Below are 14,229 nucleotides of genomic sequence, written 5' to 3' on the forward strand. Positions count from 1 at the left end.
TAATTTCCACCTCTTCTGTCTTTTATGCAGCTGTTTTGTGACTAACATGTGGCAAATTCCAATAAGGTTTAACACCTTTTCCAGTGATCAGCGTGGCAATAAATGAAAAAGTTACAATCTTTTTATCAGCTCCATTTAGGGTCTACAGAGGTCCTGTTTTAGTACATAATTCTGGATGTAAACCACCATAGTATTGCTGTTTATTAATGGATTTTTGGTTAATATTATGATTTTTTGTGGAGGGATCTGTTTGCATGTTAGCGCTCTATGCAGCAGTTTAGCGCACCAAAAGAACAAGACTAAATCTAATCCAGGGACTCATGGCTACAGTCGCACTTCCACCTGCCACTGCAAAGCAGGTGACTACATTGTCCACGGCCTGCATGGATTCTGTTTAAGACTATTGACTGTCTTCAGTAGAGGATCAAAGCATAGGAGGTCAGTGCTGAGGTCTTTGCTTCTGTGTTGTATGTGCTCCCATGTTCTTTCCACAGCACAGATGATGTCTGCTATTTTCCAGAAGAGACAGTGTGATATTAAACACCTTTTGCAGTAACTTTGCCAAGTCACTGTGAATGGGGAGACTGGTCTTGCTCATGTAATCTTCCATCCTGGAAAAGATGTTGGAAATTAGCAGATGATAGGTGGAATAATGTGGACTAGCACTGGTTGGCAACAATCTCTACCAACTAAACACGTCTATGATCTTTGTGTGACAGCTGCAGTACCATGAAATAGGGTCAGAATTTTGCACGGCCACTGTTGTAGTTCAGGATGTTATTGCTATGTTCTGGCAAGTTCAGCTGATAAAGTGAAAGACCTATCTGAGATGTTTGCAAGGCTCAGCCATAAGCTGCTTTTCTGCAAAAAAAGTTTCTTTTTCCTCAGAAGCTGATTGCGAGCGTTCCACTTAGTACCTTGGCATTACTGCTTAGCCAAATGCATTACATTAGCCAAAGTGCATAACCTCACATTTGCTCCACACCTACCATTACCTTGACCGATCACTTAACCAGTTTACTGTATCTTGGTTTGCAAGCTCTTTGCATAGGTTATTTTTGCTCCTAGTTTTATATCATCAGAATATTTCCTTCATCAGATCACTAATTCTGTTACCAGCTGAGGGCACCCTATTTTTAATAACCCGCCAACTTTAAAATAATTTCTTTACTCCTATGCTTCTTTTCATGTCCTTTAATCAATCTATACCAAGATATTACTTCCCCTCACTCTCCGCAACTCCATAACCTTGTGAACCTGGATTTTATTAACAACTTTATGTTGGTACCTTTATTAAATGCCTTTGAATGTCCAAGTAAACTAGTTTCCCTTTCACTTCCATAAGAGTTACATCCACAAAAGGTCCTTTATAAATTTTTCAAGCACTATTTTCCCTTCATCCGTAACATTTCCAAGATTTAGATATGTTCTTGCCAATAAGAAATGGCTCAGCTGAGAGAGTTTGGTGATTACTCTTCTGCACAGACTCATAGAAACATAGAAATCATACAGCATAATACAGGCCCTTTGGCCCACAAAGCTGTACCAATCATGTCCTTACCTTAGAAATTACCTAGGGTTACCCATAGCTCTCTATTTTTCTAAGCTCTATGTACCTACCCAGGAGTCTCTTAAAAGACCCTATCGTTTCCCCCTCCACCACCATCACTAGCAGCCCATTCCACACACCCACCACTCTCTTGAGTTAAAAAAAACTTATCCCTGATACGTCCTCTGTACCTACTCCCCAGCACCTTAAACCTGTGCCCTTTCATGATAGCCATTTCGACCCTGGGAAAAAGCCCCTGACTATCCAAACAACCAATGCCTCTCATCATCTTATACACCTCTATCAGGTCACCTCTCCTCCTCCGTCGCTCCAAGGAGAAAAGGCCGAGTTCAACCTATTCTCATAAGGCATGCTCCCCAATCCAGGAAACATCCTTGTAAATCTCCCCTGCACCCTTTCTATGGTTTCCACATCCTTCCTGTAGTGAGGCGATCAGAACTGAGCACAGTGGGGTCTGACCAGGGTCCTATATAGCTGCAACATTACCTCTCAGTAACTAAACTCAATTCCATGATTGATGAAGGCCAATGCACCATATGCTTTCTTAACCACAGAGTCAACCTGCGCAGCAGCTTTGAGTGTCCTATGGACTTGGACCCCAAGATCCCTCTGATCCTCCACACTGCCAAGAGTCTTACCATTAATACTATATTCTGCCATCATATTTGACCTACCAAAATGAACCACTTCACACTTATCTGGGTTGAACTCCATCTGCCACTTCTCAGCCCAGTTTAGTGTCCTATCAATGTCCCCCTGTAACCTCAGACAACCCTCCACACTATCCACAACGCCCTCAACCTTTGTGTCATCAGCAACTTTACTAACCCATCCCTCCACTTCCTCATCCACGTCATTTATAAAAATCACAAAGAGTAGGAGTCCCAGAACAGATCCCCGAGGCACACCACTGGTCACCAACCGACTCCTTGTAACTTGATGTCTGGAGAACACCCTCCAATAGACTTTGAATGTTAAGTGCTAGTCAAACTGAGTAAATAAGAGAGTACAACGGGAGGAAGTACTTTACTCACTTGCAAATTAATAGAAGACCTCTCAGACATGGATGGGTGTAGTATGGTATTGTGTTCTTAACTATTTTGATTGGTGGTTTAACAACTTTGCACATCAGAACTGCTGAATTGGCACTATGAGCTAGGAGAAAGGCAGAGAAGTCCATACTCCCAAACAGCTTTCCCCACATTTGCCCTCGCTATTACAATGGTATTCATTGATATTTTGTTGAGCAGGTGTATGAAAGAATATGGAAGGAAGACAAGAGTTAAGGTACAGATTAGCAATGATCTAATTGAAATAGAGTACAGACTCAATGGAGCTGAAATTTTTTTGAGGAGTCATCTCTTCTTTTAATTCACATTCTATGGTGGGGCAGACATTATCGCAGTTGATTAACTTCATTGGCCAGAACATAATGAAAACTTATTTTAGTGCTACGTGATCTTTCAAATTTAGCTGGCATGACAGACAAGGCCTAAATTAAGACATACAAAAAAGGACTGACATTTATTTATCATATCTTAAATATCTGACATACCAATGATAACACTAACCTGTATAGTACAAGTACACTGTCTGTAAAAATCTAGCAAATTGCTGGCTGATTTAATGTTATGTGACACAAGACAGTAGCACAGAAGACCAAAAGGCACAAAACTGTGTTCCATAGCTAGAGAATGTTATTGGGTTAATATACATTTTAACATGGGATAAGAATGAAAAATTACAACACTGTTTAACCAGCATCTAACTTTTCACTGAAGAAAAACTTGAGGCAGGCATTGTGTTGAATGATTTCAGCTGATATTGGTTTGTCTAAAGTTCTGACCATTTTTAAGCTTTTAAGTCATACTTTAAAAGAGCAATTGCAAATGAAAAACTACAGATGCTAGGAATCTGAACTAAAAACAGCAATTGATGGAAATCCTTAGTTAGAAGAGTATTCAAACTGAAATGCTACCTCTTTTTCTTTTCACAGATTCTCCGTGACCTGCTGAGTGTTTCCAGTATTTTCTATATTTAGTTAAAATTGTTAAGACCATTTTTGATAGTCTCCAAATTAACAAAATGCAACAGAAAAAGCATTGATTGTAACTCAAAACTAAGACACTTTTCTGCATCAGTCATTTGCACATGTGATCTGTACACAATTCGCAAACACCCTAATTATGTTTTACTATGGAATCTGTGAATTGTGTAATTCATATTCAAGAGGTCAATTTAAAGAACAGAAAGAACTGAAATGGAAGAAAATAAAAAAGTTAATTTGGTTGATTAAAACAACAATATACAATGGCAACAATCACTTGAAAAATCACTTGTTCTAAACTATATGTAAAAATAAATAACGTATAATCCAGTTTTGGGTATTTCATTGACTCACCCATGGAGGGCTCTGTAGTTATGCCAATACTTTGAAGTAGTGCTTCAGTCTCTTTACGTTTTCTCTCCAGGTCCAATTCAACCTGTGAAGCAGAAGAGGTCTCTTTCTTGAAATCACCCTGAAAGAATTTTGTTAAGATTCACTGGATGACGCTCTTACAACATCTGTACAAGGCTTTTACAGTATATCAAGGAAACATCACACTTTCAAAAATTATCTTAAAACAAGATGCTGTTGTAAATCATTTAAATTCATGCCAGCCTGATCCAATACCAAAACGTTTTGGACTTCATATATACCATTTAATATTCCCAAATTTGTCATCCTCCCCATCATTTGGGAAGACAGCACCTAAATATTAACCAACATATTTCACATGTTTCTGTTTCTCCCTATGTTTACTATCACCCTTCTATCTCTCTTTAAAATTGAGGGGAGTTTATATCTTGCAAATCTGCATTTATACCTGCATTTCATAATGCAGACCTTGATTGATTTAAATTTATTCACCAGATTAAACTGATGCATCAGTTCCCATCTCTAATCACTGAGATGGTGCAGAACTCCTTCTAGTTCACATACTCACACAGAACATAACCAGGGAAGGAGTTCTAGGATATAGACACAGGAATGATGTGTGCCTTGGAAAGGAACCAGCAGCAGATACATCTGTCGAACAACAGGTATATGGGGACACCACATATTCCTGACTCCATATAATGAATTCCCACACTTATTTCTACCCGATTTATTGCATGCCATGCTATTAAAGAAATTCACACAGATGACGGGTGTGGAGGATGTGTACTATTCTTCCCTAAAGAATGGAAACGTCATTCAAAGTTGTCCTTCATTTTGGAGTTAATTATTCTTATTGGATTGAAGAAACACATTTAGGTAAGTGACTTTTATCTTTCTCTTTTGGAAGGCAGGCTGAAGCCCCCCTCCTCCTCCCCACCCCACCTCCACTCCCCTATCCATAATTATTCCCTTCACTGCATATTTGTGCTTCTCATTCAATTCAGTATTAGCATTCAATTTCATTAGTTGTTTGTTTGATCACTTGCTCTGCTGATTTCAATTATTTGCCAAATCTTTGGCTACATCTTTTGTATTGTTCTCCCCATTGTAGTGTTGCTGCTAAATTTAACAAACTAGCTAACTGAGCTTTTATTCTACTTCTACTCCAGACAGAGACTGAGGACTGCAGCACCAGTGGTGAGGACCACAAAGGTATGGCGAAGAGAGATAGAGGAGTACTTACAGGACTGCTTTGAATCGGTACACTGGGTATTATTCAGGGATTCGTTGTCAGATCTGAATGAATATGCCATAGTTGTCACAGACTTTATTAAGAGCTATGTGAATGAGTGTGTGCCTTTGAGAAAATATACAACAGGTATACCACTTTGGATACAGTTGAGGGATGACCTAGTAGAGGAAAGCTATAGCAGCCAGGTCCCTGTCACTGAGTCTGGCTCTGAGGCTCAGTAGGAAAGGGGTGAGGGAGGAGAACAGGTGAGCTGTCGTGATAGAGGATTCATTGGTTAGGGAAACAGAAAGGAGGTTCTATGTACGAGAACGAGATTCCTGATGCATGTTGTTTCCCAGGTACCAGGGTCGGGGACATCTTGGATCAAGTCCACAGCACTTTTAAGTGGGATGATGAGCAGCCAGAGGTTGCTGGTACTAATAGCATATGTGGAGGGGTGGGGGTGAGATCCTGCAAAGTAAGTTCAGGGAGTTAGGAGCTAAGTTAAAGGACGGAACTTCCAGGGTATTGATCTCAGAAATGCTACACATGCCATGTGCTAGTGAGGCCACAAATAGCAAGATTAAATAATTTAACATGTGACTAAGGAAATAGTGCAAGAGGGAGGACTTCAGATTTTTGGACCATTGGACTCTCTTCCAGGGAAGGTGGGACCTGTACAGAAGGAGCAGTTTGCACCTGAACTGGAGGGGAACTAATATCCTAGTGGGAAGGTTTGCTAGTGCTGCACAGTGGGGGGAGGGGTTAAGCTAGAATTGTAGGGAGATGGGAAGTAGAGCGCCAGAACAAAGAATGGAGTGGTTGTGGAGAAAGATGTTGTTAAGTCGACATACAAACTCAGGAATCAAAAGGTTGACCATTGTGGGACTAAACTTCTGAGTTGTGTATACTTCAATGTAAGGGGTATTGTAGGAAAGGAGGATAAGCTTAGGGAATGGATCAACATGTGGAAGTATGATATTGTAGCCATTAGTGAGACTTGGTTGCAGGAGGGACAGGACTGTAAGCTCAATGTTCTGAGGTTCCATTGTTTTAGATGTGGTAGAGCAGGAGGGATTAAAGGAGGAGGGGTGGTGTTACTAGTTAGGGAAAATATAACGGCAATATTCAATCAGAACAGACAGGAGAGCTCAACTCATGAGGTTTTATAGGTAAAACTGAGGAATAAGAAAGGTATGACCATGTTAATGTGATTACATTATAGACCGCCCAGCAGTCTGCGGAACTTAGAGGGGAAAATTTGTAGAGAGAATGCAGACTGTTGGAAGGAACATAAGGTTGTGATAATGGATAATTTTAACTTTCCGCATATTGATTAGGACTCTCATACTGGATGGGAAAGAGTTTGTCAAATGTGTTTAGGAAAGTTTCCTTAATCAATACATTGCAGTCCTAACTACAGAGAACGCAATACTAAATCTCTTTTTAGGGAATGAGATAGGGCAGGTGACAGAAGTTTGTGTAGGGGACACGTTGCGTCTAGTGATCATAATGCCATTAGTTTCAAGGTAATTATGGAAAAGGAGAGATCTGGTCCTCAGGTTGAGATTCTAAATTGGAGGAAGGCCAATTTTGATGGTATCTGAAAGGATCTGGCAAGTGTGGATTGGGACAAGTTATTTTCTAGCAAAAGGTGCAATTGGTAGGTGGGAAGCCTACAAAAGTGAAATTATGAGAGTACAGAGTTTGTATGTTCCTTTTAGAATAAAAGGCAAAGATAGCAGGTTTAGGGAACCTTGGCTTACAAAAGACATTGAGGCCCTAGTTAAGAAAAAGAAGGCAGTACAGAGCAGGCATAGACAGACAGGAACAAATGAAGTACTTGGGGAGCATAAGAAATGCTAAAGAACACTTCAGAAAGAAATCAAGAGTGCTAAAAGAAGGCAGGAGGTTGTTCTAGCAAACAAGATGAAGGAGAATCCTAAGGGTACAAAAAGGTACAAAATTGGTCCTCTGGAAGATCAGACTGGTAATTTCTGTGTGGAGCCAAAACAGATGGGAGAAATCGTAAACTGATTTTTTTTGCATCTGTATTTACTCAGGAGACAGACACAGAGTCTATACAAGTGAAGCAAAGCAGCAACAAGGTCATGGACCCTATACAGATCACAGAGGAGGAGGTGTTTGCTGTCTTGAGGCAAATTAGAGTGGACAAATTCCCAGGCCTGACAAGGTGTTCCCTTGGACCCTGTGAGAGGCTAGTGCAGAAATTGTAGGGGCCTTAGCAGAGATATTTAAAACATCCTTAGTCCCAGGTGAAATACCAGAGGATTGGAAGATAGCTAATGTTGTTTCGCTATTTAAGAAAGTCTCTAAGAATAAGCCGGGAAATTATAGGTTGGTGAGCCTGACATCAAGAGTGGGAAAGTTATTGGAAGGTACTCTAAGGGACTAGATACTGTATATAAATATTTTGTTAGACAGGGACTGATTAGGGATAGTCAACATGGCTTTGTGTGTGGTAGGTCACGCTGAACCAATCTTATAGAGCTTTTCGAGGAAGTTACCAGGAAAGTTGATAAAGGCAAGGCAGTGGATGTTGTCTACATAGACTTCAGCAAGGACCTTGACAAGATCCTTGCCTGGGAGGTTGGTCAAGAAGGTTCAGTGGCTAGGCATTCAAGATGAGGTAGGAAATTGGGTTCAACATTGGCTTTGCTGGAGAAGCCAGAGAGTGGTAGCAGATGGTTGTCTCTCTGACTGGAGGCCTGTGACTAGTGGGGTGCCAGAGTGATCAGTGCTGGGTCTGTTGTTGTTTGTCATCTATATCAATGATCTGGATGATAATGTGGTCAATTGGGTCAAAAAATTTGTGGATGATACTAAATTGGGGGGCAGTGGACAGCAAGGAAGACAGTCAAAGCTTACAGTGGGATCTGGACCAGCAGAAAAAAAGGCAGATGGAATTTAATGCAGATAAGTGTGAGGTGTTGCCCTTTGAGAGGACCGAACAGAGTAGGGCTTACAAAGTGAGTGGGAGGGCACTGAGAAGTGCAGCAGACAGAGAGATCAGGGAATATAAATCCATAATTCCTTGAAACTAGTGACACAGGTAGAAAGGAATGTAAAGAAAACTTGCAGCAAATTGGCCTTCATAAATCAGTGTACTGAAAAGAGTTGAAACTGTATAAGACATTGGTGAGGCCTAATTTGGAGTATTGTGTGCAGTTTTGGTCACCTATCTGCAGGAAAATTGTAAATAAAATTGAGAGAGTGCAGAGAAAATTTACAAGGATGTTGCTGGGACTTGAGGACTTAGGTTAGGACCTTATTCCTTAGAACATAGAAGATTGAGGGGAGATTTGATAGAGGTATACAAAATTATAAATAGGGTAAATGCAAACAGGCTTTCTCCATTAAGGTTTGGTGAGACTAGGACTAGAGGTCATGGGTTAAGGCTGAAAGGTGAAATGTCTAAAGGGAACATGAGGGAGGAACTACTTCTCTCAGAGGGTGGTGAGAGTGTGGAACGAGCTGCCAGTGCAAGTGGTAGATACAAGTTTGATTTCAACATTTAAGAGAAAATTGGATAAGTATATGGATGCTAGGGGTATGAAGGGCTATGGTCTGGGTGAAGGTTGAAGGCATTAGGCAGATTAATAGTTGAACACACATTAGATAGGCTGAAGGGCCTGTTTCTGTGCTGTGGTGCTCCATGACTATAAAATACTAGACATACACAAACCAGAAGTTATGAATGAACCAGGAGATTCTCAGTCTGCTGAGAGGTAGATCTGGTGATCCAGAGCTCTACAAGAAATCCAGGTCCGAAGGCTATCTATAAGGAAGGCCATCTTAAGCAATTCCAAGTGAAGTTAGAGATGGAATCAGATGCACATCAGCTGCAGCAGGGTTTACATACCATTACTTCCTTCAAGGCAAAGTTCAAAATACATTTATTAACAAAATATGTATGCTATATATAATCTTGAGATTCATCTCTTTACAGACACCCACAAAGAAATCCAATAGAACCCATTAAAAAAGACCGTCAGAGAAAAACAAATCATGCTAACGATAAAAGTAAGCAAATAACATTCAAAACTGAAAATTAGTCCACAACCACGAAGCCAGTCACAGCCTGTCCAGGAGCCTGTTAGTTGCAGGCTAAAGTCTCAGTTCAATGCAGAGATAAGTAAACCTCGTGAGCAGCGACTAGACACCTGCCTGTCCCTCTCCTCCAGTGCTGACACCCTGCCCTTTTCAATCTGGCCTGGCATTTAAATTGACCAAACAACAAGTTGTTCCTTGCTCTCAGACCCAATTCCTGCCACCTCAATTTGGCCTGTATATGCTACGCCGCAACCGTCCTGCACCTTTGAGACTTCAGTTCATAACACAAAAATGCCAGGTCGTACAGGTGGTTCAAAAGCTCAATTCTAAAAGGGAAGTTACAACATAATAAAAGCTGTGATGTTTCATTCCCCGATGAGCTGAATGCCTTTTATATATATCCTTTGAAAGGGTGAATAAAACTATATCCCACAGCATCTGTGGCAGAGGCCGATGACAGAACATCTTTCAAGAGAGTGAGCCCTCGCAAAGTATCAAGCCCCAATGGTGTACCTGGCAAGGCTCTGAAACACTGTGACAACCAACTGCCAGGTGTGTTCAAGGACATCTTCAACCCCTCTCTGCTGCAGTCAGAGATTCCCAACTCCTTCAAAAGGGCATTACTCATACCGGTTCCCAAGAAGAGCAAGGTGAGCTTCCTCAATGACTACAGCTCGGTAGCACTCATATCTACTGTGATGAAGTGCTTTGAGATATTGGTCGTGGCTAGAATTAACTCCAGCCTAAGCAAGGTCCTGGAACCCCTGCAATTTGCCTATCACCACAACAGGTCTACAGGGGGTGCAACCTCACTGGGTCTCTAATTGGCCTTGGATCACCTGGACAATAGCAATACCTACATCAGACTGCTATTTATTGATTACAGCTCAGTGTTCAGCACAATGATATCCTCGGTTCTAATCAACAAGCTCCAAATCCTGGGCCTCTGCACCTCCCTCTGCAACTAGATCACTGACTTCCTCGTCGGGTGACCACAGTCAGTGTGGATCGGAAATAATATCTCCTCCTCATTGACAATCAACACAGGCACACTTCAAGGATGCATGCTTTGTGACTGCTCTGCTCCCTCTACAATCGTGACTATGTCACTAGGCACAGTTCAAACACCATCAAAAAATTGATCAATGTCACCACTCTTGGCAGAATCTCCGAGGTGACAGAAGGCATCACCATCTGAGATTCATTAAAATTGACATCAAAAATTCACAAGGACATTGCTGGAACTGGAAGACCTGAGTTATAAGGAAATATTGAATAACTTAAGGCTTTATTCCTTGGAACGTGAAAGATTGAGCAGAGAATTCCCAGAGGTATACAAAATTATGAGGGGTATAGGCAGGGTAAATACAAGTAGGCTTTTTCCACTAAGGTTGGGTGGGGATAGAACTAGAGGTCTTGGGTTAAGGGCGAAAGGTGAGAAGTTTAAGGAAAACGTGGGGGGAACTTCTTCATTCAGAGCATCGTAAGAGCGCGGAACAAGTGGTGCATGCATTTAAGAGAACTTTGAACAATTACATGGATAGGAGGGGTATGGAGGGCTGTGGTCTGACTGCAGATCGATTGGACTAGGCAGTTTAAATGCTTCAGCATGGACTAGATGGATTGAATGGCATGTTTCTGTACTGTACTTTTCTATGACTCTAAGGCATACAGGAGAGTTGTGTAGCAACAACAACCTTGCACTCAATGATAGTAGACAGGTAATTGATTGTGGACTTCAGGAAGGAGAAATTGGGACAATTCACAGAATTTCTTATCAAGGGGCCAACAGTGTAAATGATGAGCAGCGTCAAGTTATTGAGTGTCAAAACCTCTGAAAATCTACCCTGTGTCAAAAATATTGATTCAATTACGAAGGTAAGCCAGTTGGTATACTTCATTAAGAGGTTGAGGAGATTTAATATGTCACTAAAGACTCTAGCAAACTTCTACAGATACAGGGTAGAGAGCATTCTGATTGATTTAATTACCCTCTGGTATGGAGGTGCCAATGCACAGGATTGGAAAATGCTGCAGAGGATTGTAAACTCAGCTAGTTCCATCAAGGGCACTAGCCATCCCACCATCGAGGACATCTTCAAAAGGCAATGCCTCAAGAAGGTGGTATCCATCATTAAGGACCTTCATCATCCAGACCATTCCTCCTTCTTCTTACTACCACAAGGCGAAAGGTACAGGAGCCTGAAGCCAAACACTCAATATTTTAGAAATAGCTTCTTTCCCTCCAACAGTTAATTTCTGAATGGTCCATGAACACATGAACAATGCCTCACTATTTTGCTCTCTTTTTGCAATATTTATATTTTATATATATTCTTATTACAATCTGTAGTACTTTTTATGTATTGCATTGGACTGCTGCTGGAAAAAAAACACACTTCACGACACACATGTATCTCAAACTTGATTCTGAGAGCTTTTCATCAAATAGTCATATTAAGATATAAAAATGTGACAGCAATTTCACTGAGTCCAACTTTTGCAGGTTTAAGGCTTCAATTGGTATTTTTGTTTTGAAACGGCTGTCCTGCCAAGATTTATTTTTTCAGTATTTGCCACTTTTTTTCAGCTGTCATCTCTATAAAATAACAGCTGCACTTCAGTTTTATATATCTTTCATGATATCTTGTCAAACAAACAAGACAGAATCTGCTAACCTAGAAAGAAGTCCAAGAAAATAATTGCTATATTGTGGCGACCCACTTCCTAGCGCACTCGAAACGGCTCATAAATAGCCAGCGCGGCGGCATAAAGGCCAGTCCCAAAAGGGCGCCAAGTCTGCTTCACCAACAAGGGGAAAAGCCCGCACGGGACTGTGAATACGTGCCCCCTACAGCATCCGCGCGCGGGACAGGACTGTGAATACGTACCCCCTACAGCATCCGCGCCCAGGGAGGGCGAGATCAGGAAGGCTTTAAAGTGAGGCCGCGAAGTTCAAATAAAATCTTTTTGTAACTGCAGTTCACCGACTCCGTGTCGTTATTTCAGTGCTGCATGTAGCACACCGCTACAATTGGTGACCCCGACGGCCCAAACGATATTTGGTCCGAAGATGACCGACGCCGCATCTGCTCATGTAGTTTCGTTGAAACTGCCAAGCTTCTGGACGCTGCGACCTCACCTATGGTTCCAGCAAGCAGAAGCCCAATTCCATGTTCGGCAGATAACCTCAGAGGACACACGATACTACTACGTGGTGAGCTCCCTCGACTAGGACACAGCGGCCCAGGTTGAAGAGTTCATATAGTCTTCCCCAGTGGACGGCAAATACACGGAATTCAAAGCCCTGCTCATAAGGACTTTCGGACTCTCACGGCGCGAGCGGGCTGCCCGCTTACTGCACCTGGATGGTTTGGGAGACAGACCTCCATTGGCTTTAATGAATGAGATGTTGTCTCTGGCTGGAGGACACAAGCCCTGCCTCATGTTTGAGCAGACATTCCTGGAGCAGCTGCCCGAGGACATACGACTGTTGCAGTCCAACGTGGATTTCAGCGACCCCCGGAAGGTGGCAGCCCGGGCGGACTTGCTGTGGAACGCCAAGAAGGAGAGTGGGGTGTCCGTCACACAGATCACCAGGCCACGCTCCCAACAGCAGACCAGACCAGGCCCGGCAGCAGAGCCCACTAGCACCAGAGGGAGGGGTGAAGAGACCAACGAACAATGGTGCTTCTACCACCAGCGGTGGGGCGCAGAAGCCCGCTGCTGTCACCCACCCTGCAAGTTCCTGGGAAACGCCAGGGCCAGCCGCCGCTGATGGCTACGGCGGTTGGCCATCGGGATAGCCTCCTGTATGTGTGGGACAAGCGGTCAGGACACCGTTTTTTGGTTGACACCGGTGCCGAGAGCAGCGTCTTACCTCTGACGAGTTATGACACCCGCAACAGGGCCCCGGGTCCCACCATGAGGGCCGCGAACGGCAGCACAATAAGGACCTACGCCACCCGTACGATGCAGCTACAGTTCGGCTCCAGCCAGTTCATGTGGGACTTCACACTGGCCGCTGTAGCCTAACCGCTTCTGGGTGTGGATTTTTTGCGGTCTCACAGCCTACTGGTTGACCTGCCGAGGCAGAGACTGGTCCACGCCGAGACCTTTCAGACGTTCTCCATGGGTGAAGCCCAGTTGCCAGTCCCACACCTCGACTTCATCACGCTGTCCGACAACGACTTCACCAGAGTCCTGGCGGATTTCCCATCGGTTCTGGCACCACAGTTCATGGCAGCCATGCCCAGACACGGCATACAACACCACATCCCGACACAAGGACCACCCCTCCATGCCTGTGCTCGAAGGCTTCCCCCGGACAAGCTCCGACTGGCGAAGGAGGAGTTCAAGAGGATGGAGAAATTGGGGATCATAAGGCGGTCCAACAGCTCATGGGCCTCCCCCCTGCACATGGTGCCCAAAGCAACAGGGGGCTGGAGACCATGCGGCGACTACCGCAGGCTGAACGAGGCTACAACACCGGACCGCTACCCTGTGCCGCACATTCAGGACTTTGCAGCAAACCTGCACGGCGCACAGATCTTCTCCAAGGTAGACCTTGTCCGGGGATACCATCAAATCCCGATGCATCCTGACGACGTCCCCAAAATGGTACTCAACACCCCTCTCGGCCTTTTCGAGTTCCTCCGCATGCCGTTCGGCCTGAAGAATGCCGCACAGACGTTTCAGCGGTTAATGGACGTGGTGGGATGCGACCTGGACTTCGCTTTCATCTATTTGGATGACATCCTCATAGCCAGCAGCAGTCGTCAGGAGCATCTGTCCCACCTCCGTCAACTCTACACCTGACTGAGTGAATACGGCCTGACAATCAACCCAGTCAAATGCCAGTTTGGGCTCGACACCATCAACTTCCTGGGCCACAGGATCACTACAGACGGGGCAACCCCTCTGCCCGCTAAG

At 43.5% G+C, this 14,229-nt stretch overlaps 1 protein-coding gene across 6 annotated transcripts in view; it reads right to left on the reverse strand.

The window, feature by feature from the left end:
- Positions 1-14,229, reverse strand: part of LOC132384717 (cytoplasmic dynein 1 intermediate chain 2-like) — an 88,924-nt gene that overhangs the window by 48,399 nt on the left and 26,296 nt on the right. For 5 of the 6 annotated variants that reach the window (XM_059956111.1, XM_059956110.1, XM_059956109.1 and 2 more), the window contains exon 3: positions 3,972-4,089. In XM_059956111.1, the coding sequence (XP_059812094.1) occupies positions 3,972-4,089 (118 nt within the window). The remainder of the gene's footprint in view (positions 1-3,971; positions 4,090-14,229) is intronic. The other variant, XM_059956108.1, reaches the window with a different exon arrangement.

This window comes from Hypanus sabinus, chromosome X1 (genome assembly GCF_030144855.1).
Source record: "Hypanus sabinus isolate sHypSab1 chromosome X1, sHypSab1.hap1, whole genome shotgun sequence".
NCBI lineage: Eukaryota > Metazoa > Chordata > Chondrichthyes > Myliobatiformes > Dasyatidae > Hypanus > Hypanus sabinus.